This window comes from Aquila chrysaetos, chromosome 5, assembly GCF_900496995.4.
Source record: "Aquila chrysaetos chrysaetos chromosome 5, bAquChr1.4, whole genome shotgun sequence".
NCBI classification, from domain to species: Eukaryota; Metazoa; Chordata; class Aves; order Accipitriformes; family Accipitridae; genus Aquila; species Aquila chrysaetos.
Genome location: NC_044008.1, coordinates 40,582,998 through 40,601,707, shown reverse-complemented (window position 1 = coordinate 40,601,707; position 18,710 = coordinate 40,582,998). Strand labels below are relative to the sequence as shown.

The window sequence follows — 18,710 nt, the reverse complement described above, 5'->3', positions numbered from 1 at the left end:
ATCCTGGATTCCTTGCTAAGGTTTCTCTCGAGAGATTTTTCTAGTTAACTGATGAATAAAGTGAAAGCTTTCCATCTCTGTTCTGGTGGTAGAGAGAAGAATTGTCTTTTTATTCTTGTGTCCCTCAAGCTTTGTCAGGACTGGGAGAAGCGTTGTCTGATACTCCTCTATTCCTGTGGCCATTTTAAGGAATGTTTTCAACTGCTTTTATGTCCTGTCTTCTATTCATCACTGTCTGTCCTGAGGATAAAAAGTGCTAATTTCTTCAGCTGTTGGTAGCCTTCCTAACAACAACAACAACAAAAAAAAGCAGTGAGGGTGTTTGCTGGTTTACTTCTGTGTTGACCAGAAGCTTTGAGCTAGACAGTCTACCATGGTAGTGTCTGCTATAAAGATGACCATCATTTTGGTTTTGAGTAGGTGTTGGGACCAGATGACCTCCAGCGGTCCCTTCTAGTCTAAAGCAGTCTTTTGAGTCATTACATGTGAATGAGATGAGAGATGTATTTCTTGATTTGTGGAAGCGGGATTAATTCAGTGTAGCAGAACATGTGGACTTTTCTCACATTGTTTCCTTCTTCTTCCTCCACAACTGGGCAGGAAGGAACAGCCAGCAAAGAAAATGCGGTGACTAGACATGTCTTGCTCATTAATGCTTTGCTGGGTGGGTCATAGTCAGCAAAACTAGTTGGAATCTTGCAGGTTTTTTGTATGGTTATAAGATACTTATGTATAAAATGCGTGATTATCAGGTGATGTTAGGAAATGTTACTCAGCATACGCATTTTAAATAGGAATGCAAACAAGTTTGTGGTGATTAAGACATGGATACTTGAGTAGAGGAAAATTTCAGTGTGAAGTGGATGAATGTTTCTGCTTCTTGTTAATTGAACTGTTAGCTGTAAATGAAATACACTTCAGTTGTCCAAAAAAAATACAGTTTTTACAAGCTGGAATTTCAAACAGTCTTTTCTAATCAGCTTGATTAGTTGGTATAGTTTCAGATAATAGGCTTCTCCTTTTATTTGTCTTTTACATGCTAAACTCCAAGACCTAGGCATAATATGCTGCGCATGGGAGATATTAAGTAGTGTCCAGTGCAGTAGTCCTCTATGGTCTCTCAGGACTCTTTATTTACACATTGCAACCTGCTCTTAGAAGTTTACTCATTGTTGTTACTTCTCAGGTAGCAGTAGGAGAGATGACTAGCCTGTTTTGAGAACTATGTACTCATTGCTGAAGAATCAGTGTGTGCTACTTATGGCAGCCAGGTAAGGGTTACTTAAAGGTTTATTTACTTAAGGGTTACTTAAGGGTTTCTTCTGGAGTGGATATTTTATCATGAAAAACAAAGCTCAGTTGAGATGTGAACTGAACCTGCTGGATTCTTTTAAGTGAGCTTACCATGGAGCTTTGGAATGCCATGGGCATATTTTGTCTACAGTTATACATAGATGACCCTTTCTAGAGGTCAGGAAACAGTTCCAGGGTGGGAATTAGCTGTTTTAGGAGACTGTTAAAGACCAGGAAAGCCAAGCTTCCATTACCGTAATAAATGTTTTAACTCAGGAAGTCTGTAAGCTCAAATGTGATTGTTAAAGTTTTCATAAAAGCTGAATACTTTCTGCTTTTAAAAAATGTAATGTTTAAAAAGCAATGTCATGCTTTTTTGCCTTTGTTCTGGGAGATGTGGGGAGGAGCAAAATACAGATGAGTGCTTTTTCAGAGGAGCCTTTTTTAAATGAAAAGGGAGTGCTGGTGACTGAAAAGAGAGGTGTCTAACTGAAAAGCCCCTGAGCTAACTTTTAGGATTAAATGTGGTAATGGATCCTCAGGTAATCTGTTTACTCACTTCTAAGAGGCTTCAAAAGGAAACCAAGGAAAGTAAGTTCCCTGAATTTGCAGCACTGTGCTTGCACTCCTGTTGTAAAATGTTTAGGCTCCACAAATCAAAAAAGACAGAGTATTGCCTAAACTCTTGTGTTCTACCAGTTTGCTTTGTCTGTTTCTGATCAAGGCAATGAACTTTAGATTATGAGGTTATACTGAGGTGAAATCTTATGTTGTAGCCCTTCTGAAAATACAAATATTTTTCTGTTTTCCCACTATTTAATGCTGTGTAAACCAGAGAGTTGCTGACCTTTTGTCAAGGATCATGCAGACTTTACTTCTTATTTCTTTGCAGTAAGCATTGCATAATGTGCATTTGAGTCAGATTCTCACGACGACTCCTAGATGTCTGAAACCACCCAATGACTAACAGTTAGTTGAGATGTCCAAACTAAGAGTTAAGATTGGTAGTATTTTAAAGACTGTTTCTGAAGTTTGGTTGCATTCTTAGCTCTTAGAGATTTCCTATATGGCCTTCTTTAAACCAGCTATGCATCTTTACCCATATATAGGGGTGTTGCGATAATATTTATTCTTTAGCTCAGAGGAACCATATTTACTTAACAATTATATATAGAAATGAAATCATCAAAAGGAAATGTAAAAGCAGTATAAATCTTTGCTGTTTGCTAAATATGGTAAATACTCAAACCTGAATGCCAAATATCTTTCAGAGCATTTATAACTAAACATGAATTAGGAATCCTTTCAAACATAAATGGTTGAGATTTTGTGTGTTCAGTGTGAGACCTCCATCCTTGTGTCTGTTCAGTCTTCAGCCTATTTGAAAAGATTTACATTCTCTTTTAGGACTAAATTTATTGTGTACGTAGATCAACTCTATTTTGCAGAGCTTGTGCACGTTTCCTATCTGCGGTTCCTTGTTTCCAGCATTCGAGGAGCAGCTGTGGAAGAGGAAGTTGGAAGAACAGATTATTATAGGTCTTAGCCACACTTTTCCCAGGTTCTTGTTTGCTATTTGGCTCCACACTCTAGGTGATGATGCTCTGTTCTCGGTCACTATTTTACCCTGGTTTCTTTTGACTTCTTGCCTATGATATGGCAGGATTGGCACAAAGAAGAGATTGCAGAATCAGTAAAAAAGACGGTGGGAAGAAGTTAGCCACTGTCCTCACAGCAATTTGTTTGGGCTACTGGAAGTGGCTTGGGGAACAGATGAAATATTGCAAATGTTTACCTGTTGTTTTGAGCACTCAGCCTAGGATATTTAGGCATGCTGCTGGCATGGCTGCTTTCTTTTCAATCCTACTTGCTTCAAAATTAAGTATTTTGATTATGTATGCCACAGGTGTTCCAGAAATGTGCTCTCTGCCTGCCTGTTTTCATACCTCACACACAACTCTGGATGACTGATTTATTGCTTAAAACTGGGGAGCAGTCAGACTACTCCATATTCCAGTAGGCTTATGCTGTTGTTGTTTTTCCTTTTTTTCCATTCATGATGCTAAATACCATAATTTCTTGTTGCCTTTAGAGGATGAAGATAGGATAGGTAAAGCTTTATTCTAACTTGTTTACGTTCTGCTGTTGATATAAGTTAATTTTATGGAGCCGTGGACGTATCTGGGTTCTTGTATGATTTTAAAATTTCTGTGTGTTTTCCCTTCTGCTGGTGACAGGGGAAGCCTGGTATGTGCCTAGTAAGAGCATATAGTTTCAGTCTTCTCAAATTTCCCTAAAACTTTTAATTAATGTTTTGGGTGTAGTCTTTCCCTATAGTATTTATATTTATACATTTCATCTTTGGCCTCAGACAACTTTAAAATCTTGTTAGCACTGGTCAAGGGAGCTGTCTGCTGCTCTAGGGGAGAGGATGTTTTGGCAGGTTCATGCTGTCATTTCTATTTCTGTTTCTTCTCTTTTCATGAATCCAGACAAGGTTTTGTAAGCAGTGTCTGCTGATATCTTGATACTTGCTTGAACCTCATATCTGTTCTTTTGTGCTTGTTTTCCTTATTCATTTTTCCATCAGTCTGTTTCTGAGGTCCATACAATTTTTATCCTATGATACCAATGATATGATGTATGTGAAACAATCCCAAAATAAAGACTGTTAGAAGAGCCTTGGCTGAAAAGGGATTTTGGTGCACTTCATGCAATATATATCCAAACTTTCATTTCTGATACATATTAATCTATTACCAGAGAGCTTTAAGAACAGAAACAAACAGTCCAATCCAGATCTTCACTATTCTTGGTATGAGAAAGAATTTGCTAGTATCAGTTCTGTTGATCTTTTAAAGGGAGAGAAATAGCAGATCAGAGTGCACATTTATATACCTGTTATTTTTGCACAACTAAGGCTATCTAAAAATTGTGATTTCTTCTAAATGACAGGCTTTTGATTGCTCAACCTCAGTTGTTTTATGTTGGAATAGTGCAAGGCAACAGCAAGAAAATGAGAGCAAAAAATGCATGGAAGCTGGCACGTCGTATTTTTTCTAAAGATGGGTCTTTTCTGAAAACAGGCAGAATTAGTTGCCTGTTTTGTGTGAGAATCACTGACTCTTCCCACACTTCATTTCCTCTAACCTTTGTCCCTGTACCCATATCAGTGCATTTAAAATATCCAGTTCCATGCTGTCTTTGTGGCTCTTGAGGTCAGAGTAGATGCTTTTGTATTGGGTCATGAAGCCTGTGGTGAGTCATTCTTTTAAGTATATACTCAATCCCTTTTTCAGTATATTCTCACATCCAAAGTATTCAACCCCATATTCTGTAAAATGGTCAGTAATGACTTGTTTGGTGGGTATGTGCATGAGAAATTCCAATCTGTATTCCTCTGTGGCAGCAGCTAGAATTTCTTCTCCCAGACTTTAAATGAGCTAGGAGTATATGCTGTACCTCCCTTACAACTTTTGTGATGAGTAAGGCTTTGAGAGAGATCAGAAGTGCTAAAATCGCTTTAAAACAACTTCTCAATCTCAGCAGGTGTATCCATTCTTCGATTATTTTATTTTCAAATAAGTAACTTTTCATTCCACTGGCCAGTCACAATCAGGATTCCCTGACATTCATAGTTATCACTAGTTCAGAATACTTGCTTGGTATTTTAAATCAAAGTAGTCCTCAAGTATTAATTAATAGTGTTTCTTGTTTCACTTGTGTGATGCTGGTAAATGTTAGAGCTGTGCAAACACCATAAAAAAAACTTCAGTCTGTTAATTTACATTATTTAATAAACTGCTTTGCTCATGGCGCTTTTCTGTTTACATTCCACAAACAGTGAAATGATTGAGTCTTACTGACATAAATGATCAGAGGAACTAAACTTTAATTTTGAAGGAAAGTAACTGTTTGCTTACTCATGGGGAAGCTAACAGGATCTGGTAAAGTCTTGGATGATCACTGTGGTTTCAGAGAAGTGTCTGTGCTCCAGGCATGGTTTGTGTCTTGTTACATAGTTGGTGGTTGTGGGTTTTTTATGGATTATCCCTTTTGCCTTGTTAATGTAAAAGTAGCTATTGGAAAAATTTGTCTTGTGAAATACGAGGTCCTCAGATCCTAGAGAAATTTTCAAATGACGGACTAGGTGAAGAGGTAGACTAAATTGCCTATAGTAACTGGAAATTCAGAGGAGATTTTTATGGACAAATTACAACAGCCAGTGCCATTCCTGGCAGTCAAATACTGAACTTACCTTAGGTAGAGTGATTAATTAAAATAAAAAATTGTCAAGATTCATTTTGATACCTATTTTTTATGATCTGAATGGTTTATATTTTCTCATGTGAGATCTATAACTTGAGGATTAAATTAATTTTGCAGAGTTGTGTATGTTAGTGATATTATTTTAAATGGCAAGTGATACTATCATTAAGGAAGTTAATTTAGGATAAAATTAACTATCCTAATCCATAGATGCTTAATACCTGCAATGAAGAGCTGGATAACAAAGCCTTCCCTCTGGATACCTGTACCACAGTTACCGATTTTAGCTATCTAGGGGTGGATAGCACAACTAATTGTACAGTCATCTCATTGTGGGGTTTTATTTTCCCTTGAGTGATCTAAAAAGCTTGTTTATTGCTGATGCAAAATTTCTTTCATGTATTTGAAGGGAGAGGGAATTAAATGTTGAGCTGTTCTTGCTTTTGTCTGCAGAGTTGAGTATATACCCTTCCTGTGTGAATAAGGGCTTAAATTCCAGGAAACAGGAGGATTTTATATATATGAGATGTCTTGTATATGCCCCATCCTAATGCGTTTCTATAAATAAGAGCAGAATATAGAATTGAACACTTGTGGTTTTTAAAAATACATTTTTGCAGATGTTTGGCAGCTGTTACTAAGGTTTGAGTATTACTAGCTTTGTTAGCATTTGCCACAAAGATCCAAATAAACTAAGCATAAAACTAAGCTTTGCATCTTTCCCTTCTTTCATTAAGCTGCTTGGAATTGCAATGGAACTCTGGAATTTTTTCCTGCAAGTCTTTATTTTGGTCTCTAGTGTTGCTTTGTTTTTACTGGCAAGAAGTAAAAATAAAAGCAGTTGGCTGTTCTCTGGTATGTGCTTTCTGGTCTGACAGAAAAACCTTCATCCCATTAGGTTTGGCTTGCAATTTTCCTAAAGTCACAAAGACCTTTGTCTAATGAGTTGCCTGTAGGGAAAAAGTAAACTCTGATTTTTGCAGTCAAGTATGTTGGATAATATGCTTCTGCTCCAGCCTGATGTAAGAGAAAATGCTGCTGTCAAGAGAGAATCTGAACTTCCTCTGACAGGTCCAAAAGCATTGTGGTTTTAATTGGAGATGTACTTGCTTCGGTTTTCTTTCTGATCTTCTGGCTTCATGTGGACAGGCAGAGGAAGTGATGATCCTACGGGTTTTTCTCTCAGTAAATCAGCTGAGTTTAAATTATTTACATTATGAACTGTTCGGATTCTGATGCTTAGATAAGGAATACTGTGGTTCTTCTGTGACGTAGCAGAAGATTATTTTTTTAATCTATTATCCTCTGAATGGTAAGGTTTCGAGCTATTTGTTCTGGCAAAGAAGGATGAGAGACTTCAGGAATAGGAAATATGGGAGAAAAATCTTCCACTCAGCAGTAACATTTCTAAAACTAGAGCTAGCAATGAGGTAATTGGAACTCCTGCAGCGTTTTCTAATCAGGCTGTAAGTTGGATTTCTGATGCTGACTTCATATTTAAATATACATATGCATTTATAACCTTACCTTTTAATTGTATGGCTAAATAGTTTAGTAATTCTTGATATTTTTTTTTTTTTTCTTCAGATTTCAATGATTACATCATATCAGATAAAGGCAACATTGCGAAGGACTTTTTTCACCCTTCTTTTCCAGTGTTCAGGCCCTCTTAAGACTCTGTGCAGCCTTGGAATGAGTAAGAAGTCAGTCTGCATTTGACAGTGACTTATTGCATGACCAGACCTGCACAGACACTGTAGAATCCAGCCTCATTTCACGTTATGAGTCGCTTTACACAAGCAAAGCAAGTTACGTTTTGTGGAAGCAATGAATGTTTTGGAGAGTGTACAGTAATTGCTTTGCTTTGAGTCTGGAAGAGACTGTTTCTTCATCTGGGGAGAGCCGTGAGACAGCAGTGCGCAGTGTTAGAGAAGAACAGCTGCTTTTAGCTTGCATTGTTGTAACAGTCTGGCCATGAACATGTTCTACTCTGACTCTAGTTGTCTCCTTTGAAAAATAAGAATGCAGATGTGCTACATTGAGGTGGTCTGCTAGATAAAATTGATTGCACATTTTAAGTGGCATCTTTGCTGTTTGAGTAGAATGATCTGATTCTCTGAAGAAAAGGTTGGCTGTGACAAATTTTAGCCTTCATTTATTGCATGCATAAAAGGCTCTTAAAAAAAAAAAATCTTGGGCTTTAGATTATGCATCACCCATGAGTTTAGGTCTGCTGTCCTATAATAACCTTGTTAACAATGCAACCATAGTAATGATGCTATGGAAAAAATCAGTCATTTTGTCTAGCCCCTATCATGGATTTGTTCTCACCCTGATTTTACAACTACATTCTTTTAGCTTTTCTATTGTACAGAGGTGACTAGAAATTAGATCATATGGTAGCTTTCAGTCTATGCAAAGTGCAACTCAGCTCCTTCATCTTTTCTGCTGGAATAACATTACAATTATATGGCATGACCTACAAAAGTTAATGTGAGAAGAAATTAGGAAAGTTTATTTAAACTGTAGTTCTGGTTTTGAAAGTTACTTGATCACCTACTGTTTGATTCTTCCCTGTGTATTGATGTGTGTAGTAGCACTTAGAACTTTATGCTGTGTAAATTCTTCTTTCATTTCCCAAGTACTACTGTCAAACCATGTCAATATACTCTGTAGTATTAAGTATGATCTCTCATTGCATGCAGGTGAAGCATCCAGCTAGAAAATTTAAACTGAAAGTTACAGAATACTGTTGTAGATTTTCTGCACCATGAGGCCTTTGTTTTCCCTGAGAGATGAGGGAAGGGAGGGAAAGAAAAAGATAAGTTAGGCCAGATTTTTGATGTCTTAGGATAATGTATAATCTTCTCTAGGTTCTTAAAGAGGTTTAACTGATGCTAGTATAGGTGACTAATGGATCTTTGAAAATCTTATCCATGTTTAAACATTGAGAGCGTGGAATGGTAGGAAACTTGTTCTTTGCTGGTATTTTTCTTGGTCTCATCTTGGATTTTTGCACATATAATGCTGCTTTGTTCTCTGGAGCTCAGGCTTCCACTTTTCCTTGATCCTTGTACTTGTTGGTTTTTTATCCTTTTAAAATATTGGTTGGTAGTGCACCCAAAACCAGACATCCAAAAAACTCTTCCAGCCTCTGTAGTTCAGGTTGTTACTGCTGTTTCACAACTGGCCACTATTATGCTGGATGTAGGAAATACAAAGAAAAAAAACAAAACAAAACCCAAATTTCAAGTTCCTGTGGAGTCTGCACTTGGGCGTAAAATCAGTGCACAGGAGAGCCTGGAGTGTTTGGAACTAAGGTAAAGTCAGAAAAAAATGTATTGCTGACTGTATCGGCTTATGCATAGTAGAGTGGGAGGTACATGTCTTCTGCTGGCATTCTGAGAACAGTGTTTCTGGTTGAGCAGTATTGTGCTTAAAATGGAAGCAGAGTCCTTATGGAAACTCCAAGTGGTGGTATGATTGAGCATTACAGTTTTTGTTTGGCTGTAGTCTTTGCTCCACCCTGCAAAAGTTGTAAAGGGAATATAATTGAGCACATGCTGGATCTTGCAGAACTGATCTATCCCAAAATAAATCATGGTTCTTCAAGCACTTTATCAAATGCTGCTGTTAATAAATAAATCAGTCTTTTTGTATTCCTGCTTAGCTGGTTTCTTCCTTGAGCTGATACAACTAGTAGTGTGGCAGTACAGTGAACTCAGAGCTGCTCTAGGTTGAATTAGTTTTATTTGGAGGTGGTGTGTACTCGTATTGAATTGTAGTGGTTGTAAAGGTTTAGAGTTTAACATCAATTTCAGTTTTATTTTTGCATTTGGGTAGACATAGTTAAAAAATGAAAATAGGATATATGTGTTAGCCATTAAAAAACAAAGTGTACATAATGTCTTGTGTCTTAAATTTAGTTAAATGTGTTTCATTAGGCGCTTTAGCCAGAGTTTAAATTAACAAAGCTGCACAAATATTCAGAACAAATCTAGATGGGACTTGCCAACTGTCCTTTTCAAGTCCTGTGAATTCTGTAAAGGCTTAAGTTTGAGAAGCAGCAAGTCCCTTCCCCATTACTGTTCTTTTTCTCAGATTTTTGTTTTGCCCACTTTGTTACAGCCATGAAATGAACATGTAGCTCTGCAGTGGGGTTGAAACTAGTGGATAGCGGCTTTGGACCAAATGCATGGGACAGTTATCCATGAGAAAAGTGACTGAAAGATTTGTGTGTAGGTTCCCATCCATTCTCAGTGAGCTTTTGGGGAACTGTATTTTCTTGCTTTCTGGAATAGATTAGAAGCCATTGCAAATTCACCGATGTTAAATTTTCTTTAGGACATGGCTCAGTATCAACTGAAAGAGTTAATATCTAAAGCATATGGGTTAAAGAAAAAGAAAGAAAAAATTAAAGAATGATGTGTGTGTTCTCCCAGCTTCCTGTGTTTGTGTTCTGCTTATATGTTGTTAAGGTTGATGTCCAGCTGCCTCCCCACAGTTTGAAAGCAAGCTTAGACTCTGCTGCTGCTGACTAGGTCCAGATGTGAACAGACATACTGGGACCTGGTGAGAAAGTCACAGTGGGCATGAGGGACAGAAGCACTTGGTAATGGTGTGTTCAGATGCAGAGGATGTGTATTCTTTTAAGGCATGTGTGGGGGTGCCAAGTGCCAGTAAATTGATGTGGTGAGGCTGAGAAGAGGTCCTTGACCCCAAGAAGGCCGCTTGAGGTGCCTGGACAACAAAGCAAGCTATTTTATTTTGTCAGACATGCATAAAGCTTTTCATCTATATACATATATAAAAAAAAAAAGATTTGCAAGGTTTTAGTCTAATTGCTTAAGCTTCCTTTTTTGAAGATACTAACTTAGGACTTTTGACCGACAAAACTAAAAAATTGTGTAATATAAAGCAAAACTTCATTATTCCCTTACTTGACAACTGCATGAAGCAATTTATGTTGTATATTTAGTAGCTGTGCTTAAACAGCTTTCTGGGCAGCAGTGAAGAGCTCATTCTTCAAATCAGTTGAATTTTCAGATTTTCTTGTAATACATAAAGGCCCAGTCTTGATGTAGATTCTTTTCTATGTGTGAGGAAGTAGTGTTTGTGCTTCCTTCTTAAGAATTAAAATCCTGTATGTTCCACCAGACTATCTCTCCACTTTTCCTAAAAGCATTGTATTATTCGAGTTTTCTTCCTTTTTATGTCAGAGATGCTAGTATTTGAAAGAAAGCATAATGTAGAGTTCTGATTCGGAGAACTGCAGATGTTGCTTGGAAGGGACATCTGGAGGTCATCTTAGTCCAGCCTCCCACTCAAAGCAGGACTATTGCCAACACTAGTTTAGGTCAATTACAGCTTTGTGTAACTGAGCATTTAAAATCTGCAAGGATAGACTCGACTGCCATCTCTCTGGTAACCTGTTCAAGTGTTGCGCTACCCTCCTGGTGTCCGATCTGAATGTGCAAAGCCAATATAACGACTGAGAGTTTGCTTCTGTCATCCCTGCTACTTCCATCAGGTAGCTTTAGGCACCTATGAGATTTGCCCTTAGCCTCCTCTGCCAGACTAAGCAAACCCGGTTTCCTCAACATCCCTTATCAGGTCAGGTGCTCTAGGCCCCTGAACATCTTGGCAGCCCTTTGCTGGACAGTCTCCAGCTTTGCCACATCTCTGTTGAGGCTGAGGTCCCAAAACTACATTCAGTTCATGGTTTGTAATGGTAGAGCAGGAATTACCTTTCTTTGTTCATGGTGGAGTCTTTCCTATACATGAGTAAAGGATGTTTCTCTGCTAGAGGTCAATGTCTGTACCACCTAGAAGCAGTCTGCCTAGCTTTAATTATTTTCTAGATAAGGAATCAGAATGATGGGATTCTTAAGGATGAACTGAGGATCTCAACAGTTGGAGAAACAGATGAGAAAAGGGTGAATGTCATCTGAAAAATGAGAGAAGGTAACTGCTCTTGTACTTTCCTTCTGCATGGGATGGATAGTCTTTTGGAAACTGAAACGAACTTCATGGTGGAAATCAGATTGACACAATGCCCATTTCATGGAGACCTTTGATCTACTGTGAGCATTAACTGAACATTTGCTTAACTGAACAAATTGGAGACTTACTAGGGATTAATTTATCAACTAACATCTGTAGTAGCTTATGAAGTTATAGAGCTGTTGCTAAAGGGAGTAGCTATTCTTATGTTTTCAAAGGGAGGCATGAAATGAATAGAGCAGAGCTTATGATCTCAAAACAGAATGTCAGATGTACGATTACCCTCTTGGTTCCTGAGAGTAGCCTTTTGAGTCCTTTGACCAATTTTAACCAAATATAGCTGTGGAATAAATGTGTCTCGCATCCGAAGTCCTTTGGGTAGGAGCACAGTGCTCACCTGCTTGGGTAGCCTGCTGTATTCATTGGTTGGTTGGGAACAGTTTTGTGCCATATCAGATGTAGTACTTGTGATAGGGATCTTTAAGTGATACAAGATGCATGAAACAGTGTCATTACTTTTGTTTGTAGAAGACTTTTACCTGTGGAAATATAATATTAAAAACATGGAGCAGGATTTTGTGTCTTGGATCACTTCGATTTCAATGCTGAGTGGAAAGCATACCAATTCAGGAGAAAGCAGCACAAGATTATAACTCTCATCAGTCCCTCCACGCTTAAAGTTCAAGTATACTAGCTGAAAGGGATAGCAATACTCAAGTGGAATATCTGCTAGCTCATCAAAGTGACTTCTAAACTGGAGGAACAGAAAGTTAAGTAGTATGGCCCTTTAAAATGGGCTGAAACTGCAACTCATAATTGTAGAGTGAGCTTGTTAAGGCTTTTTGTTTGGGGATTTTTTTTCCCTACAATACAACAGTTCTGTGTTTTAATAAGAAAGCGGATGAATCAGTTTAATTATTCTTCGGATTTCTTATCTCACATCAAATTCCCATGGCAGGCTACAAGGATACAAAAACTAATTCTAACTTGGGAACAGTTTGTATTGAATGTGAGGTATGTTGTGCCTTAAACTGCTTGCTTCTGTAACTGTTCTATGGGAGTCGAAGCTTAAAATAATCTAGCTAACATTCCTGTGTTCTGTTACTTAGCAATAACACTCAGCTACGTGCATAGGTATATGATGAAATTGTGGACAAGGAATTATCAAATACAATCTTAATTTGCAACTTCAGGGGTAGACTTAGTTTCAGTTTTCTTTTGGGGTCAACACAGAAACCTCTGTGGTGAGGGTGCACAGTTGAGGATGAACAGGAAGGTGGATTTAAAGAGTGCGATCTACATACCTATGTGCTGAGTATGATGAATGAAAATTTCTCTCAAGGGGTAAATAGAATGCTACAGTGTGATTTCCAGCAACACTGTGGCATTGGCACAGGGCTCAGTTAAGAGGGAAACTCTGAATTGAACCATTATTTATGATCGATCTTCTCTGACTTCAAGCACAGCTGCCTATGGGATCTGTCCTGAGGCCAACCAGCTATAACTGGCTAATTGGTTTATGGGGTAAAAAATCTGTGGTATGTTGTGATGTTTAAAGTGAAGTGCTTTTGAAGGGAAACAATGAGATAATTAACTTACCTTTTTTGCTTTTGTTTTTTTTGTGGTTTGTTTTTTTCTTTACCAGAGGTATGGAGAACTTGGTGGCTGGCTCCAACCTTCCTCCACTTTTTACAGATGAAGATGGATCTAAGGAAGGTAGTGAAATTACTGTAACTGGGTAAGCAACTATTTCTTGTTAACCTTCAGCTGATAGGTATTATCTCTAGACTTGCCAGGGAAACTGTTACAGTGGGAAGAGGGCATTCTAAGTAATTTAAACAAACAAATAAAACCAACAAAAATCCTATGACACTCCCTTGGCCTTCATAGAACATCACAGGACTCTAGGAGAAACCAGGACCCTTCTGAACTGGTGGAAGTGATCACAAACTTTTCTTTAACGTCTGTTTTTCCTAGGATTTTAGTCTTTAAGACAGATTTAGATAGCGTGATGGGGGCAGAGAGAGAGGGTGTGTATCTGTTGGCTACAGTGGTCCCTGCTAAATAAATTACTTCTATTAAAGATATACTGTTCATCACTGATTTCTGAAAACCACTGAGAAACTGATGTCCTTCATTTTTGTCACACTGACTCTGCTTTTACAGATTGAAACAATGGCCTCTTTTAAAATCAAAATTACAAAAGAAGTTGCCTTTTAGGAATACATGGGATTCTTGCTGTGTTTTCATACTTGATTTTTCTTTTCTGTTTTGTAAAGCACCAAGCAATAATATTTAGACTTTGCAGGCAGGTAAAGCCCTGTAAAAATGAATATGGACACATTTACTTCAAGCAGGTCTGAATGTGGATTTACATATCTGGGACTTCAAACTTGCTGGTGCCAAATGAGGTACATGTTCAAATTAGGTTTGTGTTCAAGAGGTATTAATGTGTTGAATGAGCTTTCATCAGCTTTCGCTGCAAATGGCTACATCACATTGAAGTTTTTCCTGGATGTGTAGTTTACAAAGCTTCCCTGCTAAGGGGTAACGGATAGGAAAGCTGAAATGTTCTTCAAACCATAACAGTGATTCTAAGAAACTGTATTGTTCCATTTTCTTTTTGATACACACCAAATGTAATTAACTTATAGGAGTGTGTATATTTTGTTCCCTTTCTTCCTCTCTAATTGTTAGAAATATGAACTCAATGTGATATCTGAAAGTCAGGCATGGATCTCTCCAGCCCTTGTGTCTTTACTAGTAATTATGCCGCAATTGTTCATTATAGTGAGTAATGAAAATATGCTGTTCTCTCTATTTAAAGACAAAGTTTCCTGTAGGCATTCAACTAACAATTCTGTTAATATATCTCAGTTTTCTATAGCTGTATTCTATAGGAACAATTATTTTGAATATTTAAAATTTGGCATGCTTGGAAGCAGCTGTAGATCTGAGTAAACGAACAAAGCTGACTTGAAGCATATGCTGCCGTTATAGTAATTTTCATGAATGTAACTAGGCAAGGCCAAGTAATCTTTAACTTGGCTGAAGAAGGGATTAGAATCTGAGATGAGTCCCAAAATCTTATATTAATTTGCCCACTGAGCGCAGCAGTGAGAATGACTGTGGGGTTGTTGCCCCAAAATATATGCTCATCTCTATCTGCCTACCTTCAGAAATATTTCTGCATGCTTGGTTTTTTCTTTTTTTTTTTTTTTTTTTTTTTTTTTTGTGGGTTTTTTTTGGTTGTTGTTGTTTTGGTTTGTGTTTTTTGCCTCCAGGCAGCTTGCCCTTTCCTGGAGTAAGGTTGATTGATAGAGGTCTTGCAGCAAAATTAAATAGTGGCCATTCAGGAGCCTGTTGGGAGCTAGTCATGTTTTGTGCTTTCAATACCCACATGTATCAACAGGAGGTAATGTTGAATGAAATTCAATCCAAAAATCATACACAACCACAAACCTTTAAGTGTATTTGTGGAGAAAGATATTAAATGCATCCAGGAAGGTGTGTATTGGTTGAAGATGAAACCATTAATTTCAAATTCCTTACGGTATTTTTGAAGAAGTGTAGATTCATGCTTTCTGATTTCTGATCCAAACATTTACTTGCTTGACAGTTGTTTGTATAATCAAAAGCTTCACCAAAAATGAAACAAAATAACACTTCAAAAATCAAACTGTCTTTGAAAGTCCATAGTAACTATGGTAGTTCGAGCAGTTGCTTGGATGGAACAGCCAGTTCTTCAAAAGTTAGTCTTTAAAATCTTTTTTTTTTTTCTTGCTAGTGTAAGAACTGAATGTATTTGCAACATTTTTGCATGTTTTAGAAGATTAGGGAGGAAGTGATTTAGCGATATGATGATTAATTTTTTTCTTTTGCTATTATATGCTTTTTCAGATTAGCTCATTCTGAGAGTTCATTCAGTGGTGGAACTTCACAGTCTGTGAATAACCCAGATTTGGTGGAGGATTTGTCACAGGTTCAGCAGCTGCAAAATGAGTCCTCTAATACTGCTGAAAACGCTGAGCAGAAGCCTGAGGAGGAGGTGAGATGGAATTATAGTGACTTCTCAATGAAGCAAAAGCATGGAGTTTTGTCATTATAGTTTGTCTTACCTACTCAGATTTTTTCAGATAGGATCACAAATTTTCATCCATTTGCCATTTTCATCTTTTGATTCTCTCTAGTTTTCTCCTGTGTTGTACAACTGCACACAGATAGCCAAGGAAAGCTTGTACAGAGAACACCATGCCTGTCTCTAGCTTAGCCAGCAGGGTCCACAGACTGGTACTGCATTCAGTCTTTTTCTGAAGACTCAATGGTCAGCTGCCACAGCTTACTTTATCTCTTGTGAGTCAGGAAAGTGAGACCATTGTACTCTTCTGAGAGTAACTGATGTCTTTGAGAGCATTATGCTTACTACTTTAGATCATTCCTTGTGTACCATCCTGTGCTGATTTTTGGTGACTAAATCATGAAGGATCTGAAGTTTGACAAGAAACTGGTTTTGGTTTTTCTGATAGATGCATTTGATATTCCTCGTTGTAGTTTGTTTTCAGCTGTGAGGTCCTTGTTTAATTGAGGAAGTAGTAAAATCCCAGAAAGGAAACTAAAACTAACATGATGGCAGGAACATGTTGATCTGGGTAGAGATTAGAAGTACTGAAATAGATGTGTGTACATAGTATAGGAAAATAGTCTTGTCCAGAGACTGCTATAGTAGTAGTATGAGGCCAAGAGGATGAATGGTAATTGTGTTATTCCTGTGAGCTCACAGTGTGCCACAGGCAAATCTTAGTGGAGTTTGTTCATATCTCTATTGGAGGTGATTAGTGGGAAAGAAAGCCTATAGAGTAGATTAGAATAGAAAAGCCTATATATGGTCCTTTCACCTATATTTTGGGCACATAATGCACAAAGGTGAAAGATTTGGAAGGGGTAAAATAACTAGTTAACAATTGTTAACTAATACACAAAAATCTTTCCATGATTTTGAGGCAAATGACTGGAGGGGAGAGGTATGTGAGGGTGAGAATAATTTTTTAAAAACACAAACAAACAAGTAACAACAACAACAAAAAAATTGCAGTTGCATTAGCTAGGATGATAATTTCATGGGTTATCAAGCCTCACAGTTTTACAATCAGAAGTTGATGTAAATGTTATTTTATTGTCCCTGTGGACCAGGAGAAACTGCAAACAACCTTTCACAATGAGACTTCTTTGGCTTTGCTTAGAGAAAAGTCATGATTGCTCTAAAGTAAGGTTTGAAACTTACATCCATGGAGAGGATGTATTGCAGCAACATACTCCCAATGAAAATGTTTGAGACATGAATATGTATTCCTTCCGGAGGTGGTAATTCTTTTCCTTCAATCTGAATTTTCTTCCATTTTCATTTTGCAGCAGCAAAGAACTAAACGAGGAGGCTGGGCCAAAGGGAGAAAGAGGAAGAAACCCCTTAGGGACACCAATGCCCCCAAATCCCCCCTCACAGGGTATGTACGATTCATGAATGAGCGTAGGGAGCAGCTTCGAGCGAAGAGGCCTGAAGTCCCTTTCCCAGAGATCACCAGGATGCTGGGCAATGAATGGAGTAAACTGCCTCCTGAGGAGAAACGGGTACCATTAAACTCCCTTTTCCTTGTTGGATTATGATCACTGTTAAATGGGAATATTGTTGTTTAGTGAGGAAGTTAATGCAGGCTTTTGATTAAAGTTGTGTTTAGGAATGTATTTCAAAATAAGGGGCACAGGTCCTCCAGAGTTCAAATAATGAACCCTGGTAGGGCTGTAGTGTCTCATCCAGGTGTGACTTGAGGAGAACCATATCCTCTAGTGCAAGAATATATTCAGAACAGGGGGGGATTGTTCTAGTGAGACATCCCATGGTTTTATGCGATTCATCTGGATGTAACGCTGTACCTAACTCGCATACAGCTGAGACCTACCAGTTTCCGTGGCCAAAGCCATTGGAATGATTTGGCAGGCATTTATTCACTGTGGCTGAGAAGAACTTGGCAGGATTTCAGAGCTGCTTGAAGGATTTTGCAGTTCTGTTTATTTTGCAAACTCACCAATGTATATAAACATCTGGTGTCTTAGAGTAAGACAAGCAGACCTGAAAGGACAGGTTACTGAAGGAGATGCTTAACATGAATAAACTTTTAGACAATGTTTTGAAGTATTGCTAGCCCTAGAAAGTAAGATGAGATCTGTATGATGGACAGGACAGTGAGAGTTACGTATTCTAGTTTCTACACACACTACCTTAGGAAAAGGTGGGGTTTTTCCCACCTTTCAGTCAGAATGGGATGTCTTCTAATTGGGACTTCTGTTGCCTTCTGCACTGTCTGATACGTGAATGAAGACCAAGGCAATGTTGGGTCTGGTTCTTTAACTCCTTCTGGAGTGGACCTCTTTATTGCTAATGGGTGTCTTACCATCCACACCTGATTGCTAATTGGAGATTACAGCAAAGCAGTAGTTAAATCACAGTGGAACTTTATGCTATCATACAAATTTATCAGGACATTTAAGCTTTTGAAATACTTATAAGTTTTTATCACGGCTGGATGAAAAATGGGATGATGCAAAAAACAAGAGTTCCTTTTGTTGCTTTTTACTAAGCTTGTAGAATACAAGTTATACAGAGATATTATAAAATGGTGCATAGGCATAGCATTTTAACCATAATGAAAAATGTGTGTCAAGGCAAAGCCGTTGATTTGGTAACACACCTGTAGTGAGAATGATGTTGCTGTCTGCTGGCAGAGGGGGGAAAGAGAATAAGACGTTCTGCCCCTCTACCTCCTGTCCTTAACATATTCTTATCGTGTCTGAGACAGATTTTTAACCTGGGGAAAAGGAGATTGAGTTCAAATCTCTATTCTATGTGCTGCATTTTAAATCCCCAGGGAATCTGTCCTTTTTGAGTAAAGCTGTGAGTCTCTAACCTATCACAGGTCAGGGAAAGACTGCTGAGCACTTCCTTCCCTTCAGTTTCCACTGCCCTTTTTTATTAAGGCAGTGGAGGCTACTGCCGCTTTAGAACCCACATCTAATACGACAGCCCAAAATTCTTGTTGAAGCGAGTAAGCTTGATTTTGGTTAGCTAACAACTATGAAGTCATTCTCCAAGA

General features: G+C 38.0%; 1 protein-coding gene across 3 annotated transcripts in view; it reads left to right on the top strand.

Moving 5' to 3' along the window:
• The window catches only part of HMG20A (high mobility group 20A), a 45,599-nt gene that overhangs the window by 12,533 nt on the left and 14,356 nt on the right, over positions 1-18,710 (top strand). For all 3 annotated transcript variants that reach the window (XM_041123275.1, XM_041123273.1, XM_041123274.1), the window contains 3 exons: positions 13,211-13,303; positions 15,466-15,613; positions 16,975-17,190. In XM_041123275.1, the coding sequence (XP_040979209.1) occupies positions 13,215-13,303; positions 15,466-15,613; positions 16,975-17,190 (453 nt within the window). In that variant the 5' untranslated portion in view covers positions 13,211-13,214. The remainder of the gene's footprint in view (positions 1-13,210; positions 13,304-15,465; positions 15,614-16,974; positions 17,191-18,710) is intronic.